The sequence below is a fragment of the Diospyros lotus genome, chromosome 6 (genome assembly GCF_014633365.1).
Source record: "Diospyros lotus cultivar Yz01 chromosome 6, ASM1463336v1, whole genome shotgun sequence".
NCBI lineage: Eukaryota > Viridiplantae > Streptophyta > Magnoliopsida > Ericales > Ebenaceae > Diospyros > Diospyros lotus.
In genome coordinates this window covers 41776728-41787277 of record NC_068343.1, presented here as the reverse complement: position 1 = coordinate 41787277, position 10550 = coordinate 41776728, and the positions used below count along the sequence as shown (strand labels likewise).

At 33.1% G+C, this 10550-nt stretch overlaps 1 protein-coding gene across 1 annotated transcript; it reads right to left on the bottom strand.

Annotated features, from left to right (window-relative positions):
* Nucleotides 1-4826: 4826 nt before the first annotated feature.
* On the bottom strand, nt 4827-7888 carry LOC127803318 (UPF0481 protein At3g47200-like). The gene is made up of 2 exons (XM_052339444.1): nt 7660-7888; nt 4827-7308 (listed from the first exon to the last, which is right to left on the bottom strand). Exon 2 carries the CDS (start codon nt 7276-7278, stop codon nt 5980-5982), a length of 1299 nt encoding a protein of 432 aa, XP_052195404.1. The 5' UTR covers nt 7279-7308; nt 7660-7888; the 3' UTR covers nt 4827-5979.
* Between the last annotated feature and the right edge of the window lie 2662 nt (nt 7889-10550).

The following is a 10550-nucleotide window of genomic DNA, read 5'->3' as shown; positions in this document are numbered from 1 at the left end:
ATTAAGTAATGTTATTTATTTATTCATGTGTACGCCAATTAGGCCGGCCAGAGACCTTATGATTTGAAAAAACATTACTTTTTTAATTTGATCGTTTACTATAATATTGTCTGAGAATATATTGCCGCTTTAGGATAATCTATAATAACAAAAGTTGCTTGTGGGTCTTTGTTATTAGAATTTAATTAAGTCAAATACATGAATTTGTTCAATTGTGTTTTATGTACATATCTTCTGATTGAAAATTTGGGATGTGAAATTGTTAATTGAGTTATATATAGTTTTGAATCAAAATAGGGAATAAATTAGCGAAATATATAAGTGATTCCAATACCTTAATTGTGTCTTATCATTATTGTTTCCATCTATCATTCTCATACAATCCTTTTCTTTGCTTTTCTATTTTGATCATTATCACTTTACTGTTTCCATTTGACTAACCATCTTCATCGAAAGCTTCCTCGTGGGATCATAGACACCTCAATCTATATTTCATAACTGCATTATATTTTGAGCACAAACATTCCCCTTAAACGCTTGGCGATCAACTTTGGTTAGTAACAACATTTTTATCACATACATACCTGTGCCTATGTTTGGTTTTGCTTCCATATATAATAGTTCAGATGAAACTTTTGTCTAAGACTGTTTAATTTCCATAATAATAGTTTAATCCCATGCCCAATAATATTATTGATTTGATTCAATCCATATATATAATAGTTCAATTCGGATGGCATTGGCTTGGCGTCCTCTTAATTCACTAGCTAGCAACCAATGATGCTATTTGGAGTTTTCCATATCCCATAATAATATTGATATAATCCTTCCATGAGAAAAAGGGTATGTATTTGCATGGGCCATTGCTAATTAAGAATATGAATACTTTGCCAGAAATCAAGGCAGATCCTGTGGCCTGCAATAAAGGGCATGCACATTCAAAGCAACCATCATTTATTGGCTGAAGCAATCAGTAGCCGCAACTCAGCTTTCTAACTACATGTGAAACAGTGGGGTCATGCTTGCCACAAGTCTTCTGATGGTTTTATTGCATATATGATATATCCATTATAAACCAAGTCTCATCAAAATATATATATATATATATATTTCCATTCTATAGTTAAAATAATAAAAAAATCAAATTTATTTTGCAAAAAAATATAATTCAAATGACTATTATTTTGTTAAGCTCGTAGAAACGTTAAAATGAAGCACAATTACGCACATACATAATCTTAAGCACGAGTGTGTTTAGTCTTAAAATAAATAACTATATAAATAAGAGAAATTAAATACTGTACCAACTTGTTTTTCTCTTTGAAAAGTGTACCATTTTCATATCCAGCCGAAATAAATGTCATTGGTTGCACATGCCATTACTTTATAATTATGTTCCTAAAGTCAAAATTGTCACCTTCTCATATGAATACATATCTAGGTTTGTTCACTGTTCATTATATATGGAATTGGTCAGGCTTTAAAAAAATTAGAAATCAAAATCTAATAATTTTTCCTAATGGAGAGCAAATGATAAAAAAAAGAAAAAAAGAAAGGACAACCCCTACAACAAATTACAACCCAAAATTGCATTGTATCTAAAAAGCAAAAACAAATTACAACCCCTTCAAAGTATAGTAATTATACTTTGCTCATAGACACTCAAATGGCCTAAGGATGGAGATACACTAGCGCGGACACACCACAAATTGCCTAAGGATCTTCTTCTAAAAGGGTTGAGGCTGAATCATCATTATCCTATATTATTAGCTAAAACCTCTAACTTTAATTATTGGTTAAAGAAGACAAGAAGGGAGATCTCACGAAATTAGATTCTATGGATGATCATCTACACCAGCAAGTTAATTAGAAATTGCTAGACTATAATGGCTACAATAACACTATAGTTGGTATCTATCTAGTGTTTTGAGTAGAAATTTAGTGCAACACATCCTACTAACTTTTGTGATCAGTATAAATTCAAGAACCTTTTATGCTTTTTAAGAATGTAGATGCTTTCTTGTTTTGAACATAAGATAAAACTTTGTCACATACCTGCGCCTATGTTACATTTTACAGCTAAGGATTTCAATTAGGAAGTGGCAACTGATCGAGGCATAAATTTGCTGCTTTTTGTGGACATATTTGAAAAATTACCACAAAAATAAAAACTAACCACACATAAGCAAAGATAAAAAAAACAAACAAACAAAAAATTAGAAAAAAAAACATATTTTGGAAAATTTCTTAAATGCATGATGAGAGGAGACAACCAACTACAGCATTAAAATAAGATTATGGAAGGGATAGATTTCAGATCTGTAAAGCAAAACAAGATTTATTAAAACTAAATAAGACAAATCATTGAAGATAAAAAATTACAAAGAGAAAATAAATACCAAAAGCTGGTCTTAGTGAGAATTTACAGTTCTATTTATAAAAAAGAGACAACTTGTAGTGTAATTCAAACTTAAGAGTGCTTCAACTCTTATCAGCTAAACCAACATCATGTTAGTTCATCCATTCTTACTCTAAATTTGAGCAAAACCAACAATTATAATAATGAAATCAAGAAATATATTATCAATATATGCTTAGGCCATCTTAATTATTTGTCTCAATTAATTATAGTTTATTATATGATAATGTTCAGGACATTTTAGACATATTCTTAAATTATTTTAATTAGGATCATTTTCTCTACGCACATTAGGCTTTTGTGGTCCTCTTCTCAGTTCATCCTTTGATCTCCTCTGTAATACTCTTTCATTCACTCTCTTTACAGCATCAGGGAAGCTCGGATCACTTTTCATGAAGGATGAGTTTTTCTTCTATACTAGTAGTGTTTTTCCATAATTTTGAAGTTCATTTGTTCAAGTTCATAAATACCAATATGTGCCAAATAATGTCTAATATTTTATTCAAAACTAGAAAGCATCCACAATCTCAAAAAACATACAACATTCTTAAATTTATACAACACAAAAAGATAGACCTTATAGTCCTGCACTTTCTTGTAGCATGTGTGTTGCCATAAATTTCCACCTAAATACGCAATAAATAACAGATTATAGTCTTATTAAAGAGAAGGGGGGGGGGGGGGGGGGGGGGGGGCATTTTATAATGTTGCAGTTTCTTACTAACTTACTGGTATCAACAATCATCCATGGCAATCATAATTACAACTGATGTGGGCTCTAGCTGGCTTAATGCAAGCTTGTCTCCATTGAAGACTGGCACAGATTGAAGTAAAGAAATGGATTCAACACAAAAATTGGAGAAAAACCTCTCTCAATTGCATGTAAACTCTAATATCAATCAACCAACCCTCAATAATACAAGTAGCTTAAATAGTCTCAAATCCCAACCCTAGAATGAAGAAAAGGACAAAAATAACCTTTAATTAAAAAAAAAAACAGAAATAACACTTATTTAAATAGCAGTCTCCCTCCTTTTTTTTTTTTTTTTTTGTGCTAGGTTTGTCATTGCTAGAATGTGCAACCAAATCTTTCAATATGATAAAGCAGGAGCACTACTCCAAGCATAAATAGACAGATCCAGAGCATAAGCTTAAACGAAAGTTTGAGTGAACAAAAAACTTTTTTAATACGAAAATAATTATTTGTATCATTAAATTAAAATATGCCAAAACTTCTAACTCTTAAAATTTGTTTGACAAAAAATAGAAAATATTTTAAAAAATATTTACAAGAGCCAAACATTGGTAATGTCATAGATAAGTAATACATATGTTACATTACTTTAATTGAATGTTCTGACTCCACTTGTTAATTTCAGTAATCAGACGTATTAAAAAGAGACAATTAATATGCTATCAACTCTCAAAAGTAAGGAGTGGATGTAATGCTATCATACCTCTCAAAACTCCCATTTTAGACCAATGTAGCCCATGGAGTTTTGTCTTTACAAAGCTATCATGAATTATAGTTACTAAATATGAATTAAAACAGTTAAACCACTAGCATAAGTGTCATAAATTTGACCAAACATAAAAAATAATAACAACATATCCAGCCTTTATCCCACTATGTGGGGTTGGTTACATGAATTCTAGACTTACATGTATTTCTGTCTTTTGTTATAGCATCATTTAGACCCATACACTTCATATCAAATTTTAATGTCTCTCCCAAACATCAAAGGCTTAGGAAAACAGTTTAAATATAATCCTACTTTTTTATTTGGCACAATTTATACATCATACTTGTTGTGTTACTATTTCGACACATACAAGGCTGTTTTAGTTTTTAAGAGCTTAATTTACAATGAATTATAAAATAAAGGTTACTTTTTGTCAAAAATAAGAGTGTTGAGGGAGGCATTAAAAAAAAATAAAGTGTGGAGGGGGTTGGTAGCCTTGCCACTTTACTTTAGAGGGTTAGCATAGTAATTCACTTAAAAAAGGGGAAAAAAAAAAACGGAACGACATCTAACTAATACATGATAACTATACATAATCAACATGTAATAATTAGATGCCTGAATTTGACAATAACACCACAAATTTAACACCCATAAAATCTATTTATGATCCCTATAATACAACTTTATAATAAAAAAGACTAAAGGATGATGTAGGCATGCAGCATCATAAGGATCTTTACAAGGAATGTGTCGTGTGTTTAAAGTTTTGCTTTGATAAAAAAAAAAAAAAAATGTTTTCAAAATGTTCTTTCACACAATTATAACTCTGAATATTTTAATGAAGGAAAGTTATTGCCCTTCTCTTTTGTCTCTCATGTACAAATCAATTTATACTAAAGTAGTGTTAGCTTAATAGTAGCTAATTAATGTCACATACAGAAGTATTATCCACATATTACTCACATGTTACTCATATGTTTACTGTAACTACCCTCAGCTAGAATTATGTACATCCTATCCTTATCCTTAGCCTAGTTTAAATGATTGTATTTTGAATGTAGGATGACACTGATAATATTCTTTAGTTTGTTGCCGCTATAACTTTGTATATATTGAGCTATACAACTGTGAATAATATAACCCAGATTTCCAACACTTGCTTATTCTCTTTATCCTAAAGGCTTTCTCGTTGTAATGTCCCAAGTCCAAGGTCTTGCAGTTGCACTTATTGAAAGGATCTTTCGTTTACAGCTCTATACCCGAACAAGGATTAATCTCATACCCACTGTGGTGTGGAGACACCCTGCTAGCCAACCATGTTTGCCAACATTTGCATGTGGATTATTGATTGCATCCAATTTAAATTTGATCTATACAGATGATAATAATAATCCAGTACTATACTGTTTGCGTCTTTACTGTCATCTCTTTCCTCTTGACACATCAAGTCATGTTAGTATATAAATAAAGTGGGAGACTAAGCTACTCCTAGGTTATTTTTGTATTCCCTAAACGTGGAACTTAAGAAAAGTTACATTATAATTTTGGTGTCACTGCAAAGATTTCGAAAAATCGAGTCAACCACTATATATCATGATACACAATTTCCTATAGAATACAAAAACGACACAATATAAGAAAGTGTGCTAGGTTCTATTTATTCGATAAGTTATAGTTTTTTGGTTGATACATATCGTGTAGTTCTTGTATCTTATAAGGAACTGTGTGTCCTAGCACATACCGAGTGACTTAATTTTTTGAAATTTTTGCAATGACACTAAGGTCATAATAAAAGTGCGAAACATTAAATTAACCAACAACTGGTTTGTAGACCAGTTAGTGGCGAACCCCTTGAGCTTCATGTTCCCCTTGAACAAAAAAGGCTTTTATAAGCTCTCCTCCACAAAGGGTTGAAGTTGTGGGTGTTTTGGACCAAGAATGGCTTGTCTTAAGTTTGAATATGCCTATCCAATTAGATAGTGGTGTGTAGACCCAGTTTAACAAAAATAAAAATAAAAAGTGCACAAGAGTATTTTATGCTTTGGTGAGCATACTAACATTTCATATTGATTCAAAGTTGAAAGTACAAGTCATCTAATTAGACTTCACGAGTGGAATGACAGTACAAACAGTTTGGATAGCGGTGAGTATAAGTAAAACCATTGCAGCAATAGAAGTTGCTGTTTTCACAGGAGTGTCGAAGTAGTTACGTATCATGCCAGCCTTCCACTTATTCACAGGCTTGTCATAGAAATCATTTAACTGCTTACAGATAAAGAGGTATTCCAAGTTCATATTTGGCTGGATAAGATTTGAGCAAAGACGATTAATCATAGTAGCCACTTCATTGCTGTCACCCAACAAGGTAGTAATAATTCCCTTGTGAACTAGTACATTCACATCTTTATCAGTATCAACAAGGAAATCTAACACCTTCAAGTAATCGGTAATGTAGGTCTCAGAAGAATAATGAGCTTGCTCAAATGCAACTATATTTCTCAAATGAAACTCAGTTCTATCAGATACATCAAGGCGTGGCATTGTCAAGACACCCTTATGATATTGTAACTCAAGTAAGCATTTTTTTGTTTTATCAACCTTGAACCTCAATCCTGCCTCCACTAGCTCACTTGCAGTATATAAATGGTCCAATATATTGCCTACTTCTGATCTTTCTTGTAATCCTTCACTTGGTGGTAAGTAAAATTTCCTCAGCAAATCAGTGAAATGTCGCAAACTCACACCATCAGGTTGTAGTTTTTGCGGGTTGAGGTCCGCAAAGTAGTTTAAAGTAAGCTGAAGAAAGGTGGGCAAATCAGCAGTCACAAAATTGGCAGTAGCAAGGTTGAACAAGCCTTCAAGAACTAAGAATGGAAGCTGATTCTCAAGCAAGATCAAGTCGTGGGCAACATCCTCTGCGAGCCACGGTTTTAAGAACAAAGGGTCTCTTTTTACCCAATTGCGCACGTCACAATATCTAAGGAAAAGCTCAATTATGAAGCCAGCATCAATTAGAATCATTTTCAGAAAAACATCACTTTCAAGTGGAATGCTCTCAGCATAACAGTTCCGAATTCCTAGTTCCCACTCTTTGAGTTTGCTAATACAATACTGTGATGTTAGCCCAGTCCCTTGGAGAAAGCTCTTAAGGTAGCCCAATTTAAGTGGTTCCATTAATTTCAATCTCTTTTCTCCATGGTGAAAGGGACCAATTGAAACGACACGAGGTGTATATGCTGCTTCTTTTATTTGCCGAACTTTCTGAGGTACTCTATAGATACAATGCTCTTTCACACTAGACTCTTCCGGAAGCTCTGCGCTTTCTATCAACAGTGCCAAATCTTCTTGTTCAGTTTTGTTTTCAAATGAGTTATTATTCCTCTGTCTCTCCATTTTATTGTTTCACTATCTTAATTAAGCAACCTGAAGGAAAACAAAACAGGACCAAAATCCACAACATCTTCTAAGTATCCAAACAAAATAACCACACTTGGATTTTTCGTTTCTTTGATCCATGATTAACCCACATCTTAAAGACGGTTTATTGAAAATATTACAATAAATTTAACACTAATCATTATGAAAAAACTTTGTAACGATGCAAATAGGGATAAAGAATCCATTCTAAGAGGCAAATAGGGATTTACATTGCATATGAATGAAAAGATTTTGGATGTAATGGAAATTGGCACCCCATCCCTATACGTAATTCCACCCTGATTACAGTAATGAAAAAAAAGCAGAGATACAGAGATAATAGAGCAAAAGAGGAACCTGGAACGTTTGGATGATGTAGGACTCAAAGCAAAACCCAGAATCACTGATCTTCAAAGTTCAAACAGCGCGAAGATCTCTGCTCCGCTCTCTGTAACGATGCTTTGGACATATCAAGTGCTCTAGATCTATGTATTTCTGCTTGGAGTAGTGCTCCTGAGCGTGCTTAGGGCAAGAAAAGGAAAATGTTATTGACTTGGTAACTTACACCGAAACACACTCACAAGTTACACCGAAACTGCAAAACTGGTGCCGTCCCGTTTCGTAGGGGTTTCCGAAACGCGAAAAAGCGTACTGCAAACCACTTTTTTTTTGAAAAGTTTTTGAGACATTTCGAAACGCGCTGAAACGCGTTTCTTTTGGTTCGAACCGCGCTGAGGCGCGCCTTAAGAGGAACGACGTCGTCTCTTCCACTCCCTCTCATTTTCTAAACTTTTCAATTTCAAATCAATTTCTTTATCTCTCATTTATGATTTACTCTCTTAAAATTTTCAAATTAATTTCTTTTTTTTTCAATGTTGTATTTTTAAATATGACTTAAATTTTTTAAATAAATTTCTTCTTATCTAATACTATATTTTAAATTCATAATTCATATTTATTTGTTAAAAATTAATATATATGTGTGACACGTATTATACCCGTATCTTAATTTTTGAGAAATTATTGTACTGGCATTTTGTATCCATACCCGTACCCATGCAACATATCTATATATATATATATATATATATGGGACTTTCAAAAGTTAGAATCGAAAGAAACGAGAACTTATTTATTGTGCATGAGCAAAATGATCTGAATGTAGCAAACTACAACACTAAGAATTGCCCAATGTGCACAAGTTGACAAGAGGTCTTCTTTGTTATGCTCTTTGTCGGATAACAATGTTAAACTAGAGATGTATTGAATCACTTCAAAAGTGAGTTTGATGAGACTGCTAAGCTGATAAAGTATCACTTGAAATTTCTCAAGGGATGAGCCCATAATGGAAACAGGATTTTTCTTTAGGTGCGCCATTGATGATACTACTTTCAGTTAATGGTTGGTTTGGACCATGAGGCAAGAAGCCCAAGAATCAAGAAATTTAAAAACAAAACAACCCATGCTATTTACTGCATTTGCATCCCATGATAAATGTGATAGGAATTTAAGTACTTTGATTGACCCCAAGTGACCATTCATCTCATCAAACCTCTGCATAGCCTTGTTTGCGGTCTTGTTCTTCTGATAGTAGGCAACAACAGTAAGTAAATGATGGTTTGCTCACTTAATGTAAGAAGTATTAAGAATCTATATCATCTAAAAAAATTAAGTGGGTTTAGTAAGTACCAAGAGAGTGAGAATCATAAAATAATCATATTCTGTCAACGTTTTGAGTTTAGATATTATTGAAAACTCAAGTTGAATAGAGATCCTTATGCCTCTATGGATTACTTCCTTCTCTTGCATGCATGCATTCAAAAGTATAAAATTCAATGAGAACAAAAATAAAAATTTATTTAATATTTTTATTAATGTAATATATTTCATGAAAAAAACACACTCCAATTAAACACACCTTGTAGTAGGATAGGTTGGTGTAATTTCCCTATCATTTGCGGAATGAAGTGCTCGATTCTTCCCCCCTTGTCTTCTCTCTGTTGTCATTATCATTTTGATAGTCTTCTCATTACAATAAAAATGATTTGTTGAGACATCTTTTTAAGGGTATTTTTTAGAAAGTGTCCTCTAAAATACCATTTTAAGGCACAATCTAAAAAGTGCTCCAATACAATAATTTTAATGAGGCACAATAATTAAATGTCCTATAAAATATCATTTTAAGGCACAATTTAAAAAAGTGTCCCAATAAAACAATTTTAATGAGGCACAACAATGAAATGCCCTAATAGACAAATATAAGTGTCTTAATAGATAAATCTAATAAGGAAGAATTTTTGAAATGCCCCATTAAAATAATTCTAATAAGACACTTTGATGAATTGCCCTAATAGAAAAATCTTAAGTGCCCCAATAGAATAATTCTAATAAAATTTAGATATACTATAAAATAAACATAGGCACATATATTAATAAGATGATGTGCAGAATAGGTGGTCATGCATGTGTAAGGAGAAGGAAAGGTTCAGGGTTCGAGCCGAAAGAGAAGTAAGTTAGAATTATCTATTAAGGCATTTTTAAATGCCTCTTAATCCAAAATTTGTTGTAGTGTCTTCATGCCCCTAGGTATGCGTATGCCGAGCGTCTGTCAAGTGTAACTGGTGTAAGGACCAAGTACACTCCCTAGGTTGGGCAAAGTCGTTTTACTTGGACCGACGAGGTTAGGCGAGTGGCTTGCGGATCGAAGCAACTGTTAATGAGTGCGGTATGGGTGGCGCAATCATTCCTTTGCCCGAAGGGGTTGGTCTATCACATTTCATTAAATGGGGGACACGTGTTGAAAGCGTTTTGAATTCCAATGCCTTGTCGGATTAGCGTTTCTATTTGTAGCCCAAAAAATTACTTTGCACACACATTGTGATGTATAATATTTTATTTTTTCTTTTTACAGTCGTCTTATGGTTATTTGCATTTACAACCTCCTAATTATTAAAATTATTCCTTTTTTATTTTTTTCACACACAACCATAACATCACACACGCAATCTTTAACTAAAAAAATTTAAATATTCAAAAATGCCCTTCCTTTTCCCCCCTCTCTCTCTCCCCGCACATATATGTATACACATACACACACTCTTATATATAGACCATGAGATCGGGTCGAGATCAGGCCGAGATTGGATTAGGCCATGAGAGATAGATCGAGATTAGGCCGAGATGGTCCAGATTCGAATGCGGGCATGACATAAATTATTCGTTTCTAAGTAGTTGATGGCAAGGCATGT